Source organism: Balaenoptera ricei, chromosome 5, assembly GCF_028023285.1.
Source record: "Balaenoptera ricei isolate mBalRic1 chromosome 5, mBalRic1.hap2, whole genome shotgun sequence".
NCBI lineage: Eukaryota > Metazoa > Chordata > Mammalia > Artiodactyla > Balaenopteridae > Balaenoptera > Balaenoptera ricei.
Window position 1 is genome coordinate 54,363,688 of NC_082643.1, and position 15,511 is coordinate 54,379,198.

At 37.4% G+C, this 15,511-nt stretch overlaps 1 protein-coding gene across 5 annotated transcripts in view; it reads right to left on the bottom strand.

Annotated features, from left to right (window-relative positions):
* The window catches only part of SLC4A4 (solute carrier family 4 member 4), a 399,214-nt gene that overhangs the window by 83,095 nt on the left and 300,608 nt on the right, over positions 1-15,511 (bottom strand). For all 5 annotated transcript variants that reach the window (XM_059922878.1, XM_059922879.1, XM_059922880.1 and 2 more), the window contains exons 12-13: positions 14,878-15,052; positions 1,374-1,507 (exon numbers count right to left, since the gene is read on the bottom strand). In XM_059922878.1, the coding sequence (XP_059778861.1) occupies positions 1,374-1,507; positions 14,878-15,052 (309 nt within the window). The remainder of the gene's footprint in view (positions 1-1,373; positions 1,508-14,877; positions 15,053-15,511) is intronic.

Genomic DNA, 15,511 nt, shown 5'->3' on the forward strand with positions numbered 1-15,511 from the left:
TGAGGCATTAAGTAGGTAATGACATTTCTAATATTAAAATCCTAGAAATGTATAACAAGAGAAGTATATTTAAATTCCAACAAGGAATGTTAGCAATTCGTATGAAATTTCTGCAATCTGTCTGGGTATTGAAATCTGCCAGTAAAGCCAATTCTCTCTCAGACGTATTAAGTTCATTAGAAAGGGGCCAGAATTCCCAATCTGATTTTGGAACTATTTGTGTGCTACTGTGGTCACTTGGATAATTTGCTTAACTCAATTTTCCCCTTCTTAAAATGATCCATCAGTATCTAAAAGGAAATACCGGTATCACAATTGTCATGCCCAGTAGTAACGTCTAGTGATTCCATAAAAGGCGTAGGCTCTGGAGTCAGAAAGCAGGAATTCAAATCCCAGCCCTGCCAACGACTGGTGATGCAACCTTCAGCAGTTTGCTTATCCACTCCATGCCTGCTTTCTCATCTATAAAACAGGAGACAGTCCCTACCTCATAGGACTGCTACAAGAAATAAATGAGGGAGTGCCTGTAATGTGCTTAGGACAATACTTGGTACATGGTCAGCACTCAGTAAGTGTTAGTTGTTACTCCTTTGAGTCTAGAAATGTATCTTTAGTTAAGAACACTGGAATGGGGGGTTAGGAGCAGTGGACCACAGGAACACCCTGTCTCTTTCCCAGACGAGCCACGTGACCTTGAACAAGCCACTTCATTTCTCTAGTGTGTCAGTCGGGATCATGGCAGGAAATAGAAGGCAATCTCCAATGGGATTCTGAGGAAAGCTTAACACGTGGACTATTTACAGAGGTATGAATAACAAAAAAATGGCAAGTACTCAGGGAAGAGCAACATCAGGAAGCCATTTCTACCCCCTGGCTTGAAAAGGCCAAGGAAGTAAGAGTCACCAGAGCCTGGTGAGGGCCAGAGTCAGGGTGGAGGAGCCACCTGCCAGGGGCTACACTCAGAGGACAACGGCGCACTGCCAGACTGCCTGGTGAAGCAGAGGCAGTGAGGTGGGGGAAGCAGACACACCCTGACCTCTCTGCCTGCCTGTGCTCCTGGGGCTCTGCAGGAAGCCAGAGGGCAAAGGGGCCTGAGGGCTGCAGTCCACAGCGGCCAGCTTCCCGAGGCACAAAGCAGGACAACAAGGCAGAGAATCACGGGGGAGGGCAAGAGGTAACAGAACATAGCGGCCTCAGCTGAAGCACACGTAAACACGTGCTGGAGGACTTAATCGCTAAGGGCCTTTCAACCTCCAAATCTTAAAATTCGCGTGTTCTCTTATGCCTAATTTTACTACTCTGTGCTCTAGCTAGACTGTGAATGGTCTACAATCAAACAATTCTAATTTATAATTAGATATGTATGTACATACTTGCTGAAATTAAATAGAAGCCTCTCAAAAACTAGAACAGGTCCTGTGCTGCTCAAAATAGTGAGTGGTTGACCAGCGAAGAGGCAGAAGACGGCTCCAGAGACAGCGGTGCCCAGGAAACTCTCCAACACGCCCTAATAGAAAGAAAATACAGGTGTTAAAAGAAACTTGTCTTTTTCTCTTTTCATGTGTGATGTCACTAGGGGAGTGAAGCCACGTGAATATGCTATTATGATGGCTATCGTAAACATATCAAATATAAAGAATAAAGATTCTTATTACCAATATGAATATTACCTTTTATTTCACCATACATGTGATTTAGTCATTCCTGCCTACTCCAAGGGCTGAACTGCTCTAAAGAACTATAATGACTGTAATGACTAGTGGTTGATTGCAGAAGGCAAAGGGTGACTCTGACCTACTTTTAGAAATATTAATTGAAGCTTCTGTACATAAAATCACGTTATAAAATCCCACCACGTGCGAAGAAGTGATTTAGTACTTTTGGTGGCATTTTTCTCTCTGTGGTTACTTTCAGTGTTTGTTTTAACCAGATTTCACCTTGCACATAGCAGGTACTTATAAGTAGCTACATTTTATGCATAAAAGCTATTTTCTACAGAGGGAAGCTTTTTAAGTGAAGAGGGAGCAAAGAGGAGACAAAAAAATGATTTGCCCTCTATCTTGCAATCTCTAAGACACCAATTCCAAACAAAATTTCTTAGTACATATTCAGTGTCCAATGTAAACTTATACAAGAGCTTCAAGAGCTACTCTAGAGGAAGTAAATGCACAGGGACACGAATAACTAAACCTCTGTGGTCACATGTCCCTAAAGGTGTATCTCTGAGAAACAACTTATTATTTCCCTTTAGCATAACAAGAACAAAGAGTTTATATGTGTATATATATATGTATGTATATATATGTATATATGTATATACACATATATACATATATAAAATATCATATAATATACACAAAATTATGATCAAGAAATTGTTTTTTTAAAATCAACTTACAGAACTAAACTAAGTGCTATCCCCACTCAAAAGCCATCCTAGGAGAACCTTATTATAATGATTACTTGAATTTTTGTTTTTTAGGCTAACAAGAACCCTCCATTCAGAGATCAAACATCAAGGGGAAGAAATACATTCTGTAGCACACGCACATCCCCACCCCACACCCCGTAAAAAAAGCATAAGCAATAGGATACATATTTTCCAAAAATTACTAACAAAGAAGTTAAATCTTTTCACCTTGAAGATATTGCATACACTAAAATAATGCATCACTAAAGACTGAACAAATTAAAGAAAAATGTCAAAATATTGAAATATTTTTTACATGGCTTCAAAGCCAGCAATATTTTCTTTAGAATGACATTAGCAATAGTATATCCTCCTCTTTTAAGGGTAGGATTCAACTGGGAAAACAGGGAAAAATCCTTTAGCACAGCATTATGTAATAATGGGGTTGCGATGGGGATGGCGCAAAAAAGCAAGAATTGACGAGTAATAAGACTGGCTCCTCATACAGCGAGCAGACACTTTCTAAACAACTCAGTACAACTACTTCCGTCCTGAATGTCTAGGTCTGAAGTCTGGCAGGTGAGTCTCATAAGAGGACCCCATTTATATACATGTGAACTCCACTGCATGTTTGAATGGTGCCATCCCGTTATTTTATAGCCATTCCACACATAATCACTGTGTCCAGCTCATTCTTCCTCAGGGGGGCAGCAAGCAGAATAACAAGCAAGGCTAACAGAAACAGGCTGCCTTTATGTAGAGAAGAGAGAAAGAGGTTCCCCTGTGCCCAACAAATAGTATTAGTCTTGATCTCTTATCCGTGAAGATACTGAGTTTCAGGGGGGTTAAATGATATGAACAAATCCACACTCGCTGTGGCACAAGTCTTTGGAGTATGGTTACCTGCCCAACTACTACCACACCCTTGGCAAAGAGAAAAGGTATACCTTCGGCTGGGATTTTCTTAGGCTTGCAGTGTTTTACCTCCTGTGCATTGACATTGGGCTTTTTATGTCTTTATCATTCATCTTTCTTTTTCATGACTTATTTTAGTGTGTGTGACATGAAAGGGCAGGGAATGGAAGGCTCCGCGTGGCAGGACAAGCCACACTCTAAGGACACGTGATGGGCAAAGTTTCACTGCATCATTCTCTATCAAGCATGGGGGAGTGACTATTTCTCATCACTACTGTAGGATCAAATTACAGCACAGCCTGAGTGTAAAAGAGAACACGAATGAAGAAAGGAGGAACGCAAGGTTAAGAATTCTCTACTTGGTCTGACGTGAGGGGCCAGAGCAGGGTCTCTGGTCTCATCCATGTTTCTCTCCCTCCCACCATGCTATACACTATCTCACCACACGTTCTGCAAGCACCCAGGAGACACTAAAGGAATCCAAGAAGACGCCCAAATCACACCCTACATCCTGCTTATCAAAGGCTAACAGCCATCACTGCTCATTCAGTAAAGATAACTACTCATCTCTTCCAGAAAACGGCTTTGATTTGTGAAAGTCATGTGACTGTTAAAAAAGTAGAGTACTTTTATTTTAGTAGTTGCTCCTTTGGTAAGTGCTACAGTTTCCATTCTGTTACTGACAATTTTAAAACAGAGACAGGTGATTTATTATACACATTGCACTGGAAACTTACTTAAACTCAGAGATGTTTCCAGTGTTTCTGAGAAAAGAACTATTTTCACCACATTTTGACATGTTGCTCTTGACAGTACAGAAATTTTAAAAAAATAATCTCATGAAATGAATAACTTTAACTGTAACTAGACTTTAAAGCAATTTATAAAGTGAACTATCCAAAACCCCTCTTCTGATTTATTGTAGTCAGTGTTCACTAAAATAAAAAAGGAAATAATGTGTGGATGTGTGTATTTTTAATAGCTATAGCTCATAAAGACACTTCTACACCTGATTTGCCACAGAGGAACAAACTCCCTAGCAATTCATGGGAATGTAGGTGGCTGAGCTCTGAGCGGTGGTAGAATCAGGTAACACAAAGCACTCCAGCTCCATTTTGATTTGGCTTTTATGTTATTCCATTTCCAATTAGGTGATGTCCACTGTGGAACAGAAGAAAGAGCTAACAACTGGCCCTCAGGAAACCCAGAGTCTAGACTCTGTTCTGTCACCAAAGAGCTGATGATCTTGGGAACGTCACTTAACCTCTGTCCATTTTGGCTTCTTCATGTAGGAGAAAAACATCAAGGCAGTACAGTATAACAACGGACTGTGGAGTCAGACCACCTCAAGTTGACATCTAGACTATATCGTTTACTCCATCGATGACTTAAGCAAGTTACTTAACCTCTCCATGCCTCATACCATCCGTGTGAATATTAGATTAGATAATGCGTGTCGAGTGCTTAGCACAGTCATTGATAGATATGTTTTTGATGAACAGTAATATATACATAATGTATCTATTCAGATATGAGATGAGGAGGCTGAACTAGGTCTCTTCCAAGGTCTCTTCCAGGTGGTTCCGCACAAAGAGTAGGTCTTGGGAGTCAGGGATATCTGAGTTTAAATCTCAGCTCCACCAGTTATCAATCTCTCTAAATCCTAACTCTCTCCTCTATAAAATCAATGGCTATTTCATAGGATAATTATTTGGACTGAATATGACCATACTATAGAAAGACCTAAGAATAAAGTAGAGATGCAAGAAGATGCTGGTTCCCTTTTCTTCCTGCTTCTCATCTCCTTCTTCCCAGTCTGCCTCTATTACTTCTCTGTCTCTTCAAAGGAGGAAGGAGATGGAGAGTGACAGTCAAAAGGAGTGATATGAAAAGATGAAGATCAGTCCTCAGAGGAAAAGGGGGAGAAAAGCCTCTTTATAGATTCACAGTGTTTCGCAGAGCAAACTCCAACTCAACAGAAGCCTTAGAGAGGGTGACGGCTACAGCCATTGGTTTTGTTGCTTCTTTTCATTCCTTGTGTTACTAAACACACAGAATCAACTACAATGAAACAAAACAGTTGGTTTTACTTTACAGCAGTGAAGTCAAAATCCACATCTAAAACAATTTGTGAACATTTTTCCGCTCACGTGAGGGTATGACGTTAAACCAAAAATGGTCCTTGTCTTACAAAAGAGCCAAGAAAATCAACCCAAGTCTCATAATAGAAAAATCAAGCATAAAAGAAATCTGACCATAGGAGCAAGATTCTTTAGAAAAAAAGAAAAAAATCCAACCATGATTGGTAACATCAGCATTTTGTCTTTGAGCTACTTGTGACAAGGTCTGCCAGGGCCATCATGCCTGTCATGGCTAACACAAAGCAAGCACATTCAAAATGATAAAACATTAAAAATTTATGCTGTCTACTTTGACTTTATTGCAATTTAGTATCTTTAGTATCTTCATATAACACTAAAGAATGACCTTTGTTGTTTTATGTCCTTCTTATTAAGAAATGTATTACTTGGATTAATAATTAATCCAAATGCAAAACTGCCTTAAAAAACAAAAGATTTTCTATTTCTTTGACAATTTTCAACCAAGTAAAACTTGAGAAAAAAAAATTTTGGTGGCAATAAATGCTAAAATATTCACCAACACTATTGCTATATTTCAAGCCTTTTTAAAAAAATTGTCTTCTAACCATAAAAAGAAACTTCGGCACATGTTGGTTGTAATCTATTCAAACTGTGTAGAATGTTGATTAATTAAACTTCTCTAGATGAGTCTTTGAATCTGAAATTTAGCCAAGAAAAATGATGCAGCCTAATGCTATTTAAACATGGCCATTGGAAATAAGCAGACAAATCTGAATTACCTGTAAGAGTGTTGATGTCAGATCCCCGACATAAAGCCACATGATCAAAAATAAGTGGAGAGATGATGCAATTATCTAAATTAAATTTGAGTCACAGGAGAATTATCTGGGAAGGTTTTTTTTTTTTTTGCTTTGTGTTTTGGGGTTTTCAAAAACAAACAAACAAACAAAACATTCTTTATCTCCACTTTGAACAATTAAATCAGGATCTCCGAAGATCAAGCCTGGGGAATCCATAGTTTTTCAAAGCTCCCCAGGTGATTCTCATATGGTCCAAATCTAAAGTGCAGCCATTCAAGCAACCTCCCTTCCTCTATCAAAATAAGAACCACCTGCTAGCATGGTTGATGATCGGTGGTTACACAGACCATTCATTTACACTAGGGAAGAAGATCGGATATACAACCCTCATTTTTTACTTTACCTGTGTAGCTAGAGACTATAAATCAATAATTTCTGTCCTGACAGATCACAGCTGCCAAGTCCTTAGTGTGCCATCTACTCTGCCTGAAAGTGCTTTGTTGTCATAAACAGGATTTCTGTTTACACTGCCCAGCAGGAACAGAAAAAAGAGGGAAGACTTGAAAGACGAATTATCTCTCTGCTTGAAGAAAAGTATGAGCCAAAATCTTTACCAAAGAGCTTCAATTCCAAGTCCAATAAAATGGATGAGCAAGTAAGGGAGGCTTTACAATACTGTTTTGTTTGAAGAGCTGTGAATATGTATCTAGATCATCTGAAGTGTCCAAACATCAAATACCAGTATAACCTTACACAAAAATCAATTCCAGATGGATAAAAAATGTAAATGAAAACATAAAAGAACTAAGATATGTGGGCAAATATTTTTCTAATCTTGGGGTGGGGAAACCTCTCTAAATACATCACGAATATAAGAAACTATAAAAGACTGAAGGTTTTGACTACAGAAGAATTGAAATCTTGACAGCAAAGGAAATCATAAGTAAGGTTAAAAGATACGGCAGACCTGGGGGAAAATATATCTGCGATATTTCTGACAAGCAAAAGAAAAATATCCTTATTATACAAAGAGTTCTTATAAGTCAATGAGAAAAAAAAAAAGAAAAAAGAATGCCCAAAAGGAAAATATTCCAAGAGTACAAATATAAAGATGCATAGGTAAGCAATAAAGTGTGTAAGGATATTAACTCTCACTAAAAATCAAAGAAATTTAAATTGAATACGAATGAGCCATCATTTTTTCAAGCCACAGAATGACAAAAATGAGAATATGAGACAAATTCTGTTCTTGCAAGAGTGTGAGCAAGCCAGCACTCTTGTCCATTACTGGGAGAAGTATAAATTGGTATAACTTTTGTGGAGTGTAATCTGAAATAAATAACAAAAATAAAATAGGTATATCCTGCAATCACATGCTGCTAGGAATTTACTCTAAGGAGGTAATTAAGAAGAATGAAAATGTGGTTAAGCACCAAGTTTGTTAACAAATGAAAAAACTGAAAAAAACTGGAAGTCTACTAATAGAGAATTTATTAAGTAGATTATAGCACATACATCATGTGTATAAATAGATGCAGCAGTTAAAAATGATGTTCAAGATCGTATTGAAGTGGAAGGACTTCCATGAAATGCTAGTCATGTATATGATCACATATGATCTCATTTACATAAAATCCTATACACTGATCTGTTTACACATGCATTGCAAGACATAAGGAAAGATATTCATGAAAAGGTTAATAATGGTTATTTCTGGGTGATGGATTTAAGAGCAAAATTATCTTCTATGCAGTGTTTTTGAATTTTCCACAATGCATAATTATATCTTATTAAAAATAAAGCTACTTCAAAATAACTTCAAGCTAAACACAAAATAATTTTAGAATTTAGCATCATTTGGGATCTCCACTGCTGCCCAAATGACTATCATTTTCTGATCACCAAGAAAATAGAGTTGACAAAGGTCTTTCAAATTAAAACCAAAAAGGTTTCTGACAAATGAAATTTGGTTAAAAAAAAAAAAAAATTACTTAACTTCAATCAAACAGGTTTAATTCAAAACTTGTAAATAAAATGAAGTAAATTATCTAAAGTTAAAGTTCCTTCCAGGGAAAAGGATGACCAATATCCCTTGGAGGCAAGTAAGCAGTGCAGCGCCCTTTACTTTGTCACTGAATAGACATTTGTTTTTTCTTACCAAAGCAACCTAATTGGATCATTCCGACAGACTATCCCCACCTAACTTTTTGAAACTAGAACATGTTTCTGGTACAGATTAACATGTCACCTTCTATTTCCACTTCAAGGAAGAAATGCTCAAAGTGCAATATTCGGATAAGGTGAAATTATTGTACAGTCCCTCATGTAGTAAAGCAATTATCAGCTGCTTTAATCCTGCTGTTACAAAGAAGTGTTTATCTTATCAAGGAGTATCATATATAAATAAGAAATGATACATTTCCATCTTGAGTAGATTGATCAAATATTCTCAGCACAGCAGTATGTTAAAATAAAGTCTCAAATTTGGAGATGCCAAATTTATATTTATAAATGTTCCCTATTATGAAACAAGTTCCCTTAAAATGTGCTCTGTTAGGCTCCATAAATATCACAAAACTCACACAATTCTAAAAATCTTACTGTATTCTTTTACTAAAAGGTTTGTGAAAATAGGATTATATTTACTCCTGAAAAAAATTAAATGACTTTCTTCACTTAGTCTTCCCTCTAGACTGTTCTCAGTCATTCACAATCAACAACGTCGATTTAAGTTAAAGCACTTTTCTGCGTTCCATAAAGCTCAGAAGAACAACTTTTAAACAACACAGACTTGCCATAAAGCATCAAAAAACTGTTCCTTGTATCAGTATCTTACCCATAGACTAAGCTATCCATAAATATTTGTTAAATCAACATTTAACAATTTAAAGGATCTAAATGAATAGGACAACCAAGAGTAGAAATATAATGCAATGAGTTCGCATGCATGGTCACAGAGAGTTTAGTTGTGAAAAAGACATGTTTTTAGGATAGTGAAGATAAAAGCCCTTGTTTACTTGACAGTATAGCAAGGGGAACAGAGGATTATTACAGTGGGACTTACTGAAAAGGACAGTTAAGAGAATTGCACAGTTCTCAGACCTCAGAAAGCCTATGCTCTAGTCCTTTGTCTTTAACTCTAAGAACAGGAAACAGTTTCAAGCTAGGGCTAGATCTCAGACAAATATAAGGTCAACTCTTGGCAAAGCAGTTCAGTTACTCCCAGAAGCCCAGGCTAAACTGTAATTGCCCACACTTAGCAAGGGATCCATGCATACCCACGCTGGAAGACTCAGTCCTCTCAGAGAAGCATGATGGCCCAAATGTATGTGGAAAGTTGAAGAATACGTACAGTTATCTATGTTACCGTTATAATTTGATTATATTTGGAGCCACTGGAGCCTCAACTGTTTTATTTTGAACACAGTTCCATGGGAAATGATCCATGTGGCTCCCAAAATCTGCTTCGAAAGAGGTGTGTGTACATGTATATACACAAACACACACATATAATGTGTGATACATATATCATTACATATATATGTATGTAATGATTACATATATGTATGATTATTAAATATATATAACTTTTATTATAATATATAATTAAATATATAATATACAAATATAACTCAGAATATATGTGTGCATACTAATTAACATATATATGCATATATATAATATATATACTTCTGCTCTGAAATCAATGCTTAAATGTAAATCCCTATCTCTGAGCAGGCAAGACCTCCTGAACAGAAGTTGGCAGAAGAGTTTGCTTAAACAACACCAGTGCAGTGACTCATTCGTGTTTTCACAACATGCTTCTACCCAGCACCCATGTCTATTTGTGGCCTCAAAATAAAGGCTATGTGAACCATCTCTGAGCTGCCTGCCTTTAAAAGCAAGGACACAGTTCTCAGTTGACTCATTTGAGCTGCCCGTGCTTTTCAGAATAACCCACTGCCACATTTATGAAGGCATGTGATATAATTTAAAATTATTTCAAGCTGTGCCAATGCTTTTCTGCTTAGCCTTGACCTAGTCTTTAGAAAGTCAAATTCACCCCCCTAATTAAGCCCACTACAAACCATTACTGGTATCTCTAGGGGGTATAAAAAAGATTGCTTTATCAACACTCTAGATTGTAAATACCATCAGAATCAACACTCTAGATTGTAAATACCATCAGAATAGGGATTCTTACCTATTTTGGTCATGTTATCTGTATCCCCAGCACTTAAAATAGTGTCTGGCACATGGTAGACACTCAATAAATATTTGCAAAGGAATGAACCAACCTCTGCCTTAGACCTGTGAAATAATAACCTGGGTCTCAGCACCAAATCCACAAAATATTTTGTTGTCCTGGTGTCCAAGTCAAGAAGACATCTACCGCCAGAGCATCAAAACCTCTGTACGTGTTATACAGATGGCCAACAGTCCCATGAAAAGATGTTCAACAACACTAATTACTAGAGAAATGCAAATCAAAACTACAATGGGGTACCACCTCACACCGGTCAGAATGGCCATCATTAAAAAGTCTACAAATAAAATAAATGCTGGAGAGGATGTGGAGAACAGGGAACGCTCCTACACTGTTGGTGGGAATGTAAATTGGGGCAGCCACTATGGAAAACAGTTTGCAAGTTCCTCAAAAAACTAAAAATAGAGTTGACATATGATCCAGCAATCCCACTCCTGGGCATATATTCAGACAAAGCTATAACTCAAAAAGATACCTGCACCCCAATGTTCACAGCAGCACTATTTACAATAGCCAAGACACGAAAGCAACCTAAATGTCCATTGACAGATGAATGGATAAAGAAGATGTGGTATATATACACGATAGAATACTACTCAGCCATAAAAAAGAATGAAACAACACCATTTTCAGCAACATGGATGGACCTAGAGATTATCATACAAAGTGAAGTAAGTCAGAAAGAGAAAGACAAATACCATATAATATCACTTATATGTGGAATCTAAAATATGACATGAATGAACTTGTTTACAAAACAGAAACAGACTTGTGGTTACTGAAGGGGGGTAGGGTGGGAGAGGAATAAATTAGGAGTTTGGAACTAGCAGATACAAACCACTATATATAAAATAAACAAGGACCTACTGTATAGCACAGGGAACTATATTCAATATCCTATAATAAACCATAATGGAAAAGAATATGAAAAATTTATATACATATATAAAACTGAATCACTGAATCACTTTGCTCTACACCAGAAACTAAAACATTGTAAATCAACTATACTTCCATAAAAAAACAAGACAAAAGAAAAAAACACCTCTGTATGTTAAAGTACACACCCTTTCAGCTTTGAGATACCCTTCAACATATTAAATTCACCTTATTCCCTGGTCTTCAAAACAGAAACCAACAGATATACCAATCTAAGTCATCTACCATTGCAGGAAAACCTAATTTGATGACTATAGGTAAAATTTTTCCACATTTCAATACTAGGATATGTAAAATTACTATGTAACTATTGAGTTAGGTATGTGTGCACACACTAGTCAATTTATATTTATATATATTATTTCAGATCTATAAACTCAGTACTTGGATCTATGAACCCATTTACTAATAGCATTATTCCACCCAAAAGAAATTGATAATAGAGTACTCAGTTCAACAAATATCTATTAACGATCATTAATTTTTTATCCCTGTTTTTTAGTGTTTCTGCCACCCACTGAATACCAAATTGTAGCATTTCATCAATGTATTTCTTAAAGAAAAAAAGTCTTCAGAAATGAGAGGAAAATATGTCCATCACTATTTTCATTCAGAGAAACTTTTAAAATAATGAATTCACAGTTTCAGTGAAACTATCAATGGAAGTTACAAAATCTATTAATAAAATGACCAAACTATGTCTGGCAAATTGTCCTCATAGGTTTGAATTAGATACTTTGAATTAAGTCAACTCCCAGGAGTAACATCCAGCCAATGGTCATTTTAATGGACATCTTGACACACTGAAAGCATTTATATTTCTCCTAAAATCTTCAGAACCCAGAAAACAGCTTACTACACCAGCAACGCCTTTCCCATAACACTTATCACAGAGGAAAAACCCACAGTAACTATACATGTTACACAACAGAATCCTTTACTTTACAGAACTCACTCATACGGAAATTAATTCACCAGGAGGGATCACCAATAGACTTTAATAGATTTCTTCCTGTCTCAGATGCAGTGTTTTAAAGCTAAGTCTTATGAAATTGAAAAGGAGTTCAATTCAGTTTTAAAAGGTGATAAACTAACACATAAGAAGTGTCATACTGCCTCTATATCAATGAGAACATCTTTGAAAAAAAAATGTGTTGAGAAATTATCTTCACAAAAAATCTCTCTATATTCTGAAAGACAGAAGGAGGTTTTGTTCTTGCCGGCCTCTCAAAATCACATCTTTCTTTGATTTTCTTAACGTGCGGCTGCCTGTATTATCTTCTTCATTCTGGCCTCAGGGTGCTTCCCCAGTGCTTTCTTTTCCACTTGTTCTCTTGAATGATGTGCTTTAGTTATCATTATGCTCTCATTTAGATGAAGAATAGCTGCCCTATTTGAATACAGATCAGATTTTATAAAAAATACCATTACTGACAACACTGTTACAATTTAATTTATTCATTCTTGTCTTATGAATGAGGAAAAGAAGGGGGAAACACCCTCTTCAAATACTTCATCTCTGTGTCCTACCACGCTTGGTTTCGATTCCCCATGCCTGGGGAATGTGCTTTCTGGCCAGAACAATGTAATTTTTTTTTATATATATATTTTTTAATTAATTAATTTATTTATTTATTTATTTATGGCTGTGTTGGGTCTTCGTTTCTGTGCGAGGGCTTTCTCTAGTTGCGGCAAGTGGCGGCCACTCTTCATCGCAGTGCGCGGGCCTCTCACTATCGTGGCCTCTCTTGTTGCGGAGCACAGGCTCCAGACATGCAGGCTCAGTAATTGTGGCTCACGGGCCTAGTTGCTCCGCGGCATGTGGGATCTTCCCAGACCAGGGCTCGAACCCGTGTCCCCTGCATTGGCAGGCAGATTCTCAACCACTGCGCCACCAGGGAAGCCCAACAATGTAATTCTTAAAATGTTAATCAGTTGCCAATATTTAAGAATCACCAGATTTCACGTAAGAAATCGAATTTTCAACCTCTCTTTGAAAATCAGAAAATGAAGGAATCCTGAGTGCACATTCACACGGGAACAAGCAAAGCCAAGTGGCAACTGCCCCCTTCCAATGGAGCAGGAGATCTTAGGAGTCATCACAGTGCCCAGCTGGGACAAAGTCCAAGCCAGCCCTAGGAAAAGTCATGTGGGGAGTCCTCAGTCCCCAACTACCAGACATCCCAGCCTAGGCACAAGTCATGTGAGTAAAGAAGCCCTCAGGCAACTCCAACCTCAGCTGCCATCTCACATACAAGTCTACGAAGACCAAAGAGAACCATCCAGCTGAGTCCATCAAGCACCAAAACCATGAGGGAGAATAATAAAATGGTTGTTTGAAGCCTTGGATTTAGGGGTAACATCCTTTGCAGCAATAGATAAAGGCTAAAAGATAAAAGCTCTCTTAACAGACGAATTACAATTGTTTAAAGTAATGTCTCCCTTTTTGCTTGGGTCAACATAGATGTCATAGAGAGTCTCCATCTTAATTTTGTGTTTAAGCAGAAATCTAAAACATGAATGTGCCCAGGGGAGAAAACAGAAGTAGAAGAAAAGCAATCCTTTGGAATCAGCTGTATTTTTTTAAAAAAATAAGCTGGTTGGCAGCACTTATGAATGTCACATAGGTTAAACAGTAATAAGTAGTAACATAGAAGGATGGAGTTTGAAAAGGGCTTGAATCTGGCTGTTTTCGGCCTCACTCACTACTCACTCAGCACCTAGCACAATACCTATTTTTCCCTAATGACTGGATCAACTAAGAGTAGTTTTGTACATATTTTTCTGATTATGGGAATTTAAAATATCTTCTCTATAGCTAAAGCTTCAGCTATTATTGACACAAAAGGAGGGTGAATGCCACCTGCAAAGTAACCAACACATTGTGGTTTATACAAAATAAGTTAAGCTAGAGTCCTACACAGCTTAACGAGAGGCAGATTCAGGAATAGGAAAATCAACACCTAGCTTTTATTCCTTAAAGCTGAGCTCTACCGATAGAGATGCAAATCCAATCTTGAGCAAATCACTCAATCGCTTGCTCACATGAAAAAGGAAGCTTACCAGGCATTCCCCAAAACTTGATATATCATCAAGTTTAATAGTATGGTCCACACATTCAAGGTAATAGAAGATCTTAACCTTATACCCAGCACAAAACTAAAGCAGCTGATATGCTTTTGCCCAAACAGAATTGTGTATCCTCATTTCCTTCCCTTCTTTTCCCCACTTGTGACTCAAGCCAGATTTCATCAAGCTATTTTTGTAATTACTAAAATGCTGGAAATACAGCAGCAGGCCAGAAGCAAAGTAAAATGCAGCATCTAGCAAAAGAAAGAAAATCATGCTGAGTAACTGAAAGGCCATCTGCTTCTAGCTGAGCTGTAGGGGTGAGGAAGGCAATCTGGGCTGTACTATTTGTGTCTTCCCCCAAACCAAACCCACCTGCATGTTGTCAGTGGCATCCCCAAGCAGTCCTCCAAAAGTGATAGCATTAGTTACTGTTGCCAGATAAATGAAGAGAATTGCTGAAAGAGCCTGAATATTTAAAGCATCATAAAAATCACTGGCAAAAAATGGTGCTTTCCTCTTTATGTCCTTAATTAGTCCACCACAGAACCTGCATAGGGAGAAAGCAAACACGTGACAACATAAAATAAATTACCAGCAAATTAACCAAGAGATAACTTAGAGATAATTTAACCACAAAGAATTTGTATTTAAAGTGTTTGAATTAGAAGATACTCTTCAACCACTGAAGATAAAACCAGAAGACTGTGAAGAATAAATCTTCTTCTATCTGTCTCTTTTTTGGTCACCAGATTAGGCGTCAACATTCCCTAAAGACTAGACAATTGGTCTCTAGACGAGAATGAACTGTGTAGATGAATTAAATTTCTCACTGTCTGAAGAAAAACATCCAAACATGTGAGCAGATGATATAAGGCCCTTTATAATCTTGTCATAGCTTCCTTTCCAGCCTCATTCATTCACTCACTCATTCATTCATTCCACAAATGTTTATTGGGCATCTGTGACATGCCCAGCACTATTCTGGGTGCTGGAAAAACAGCAGTGA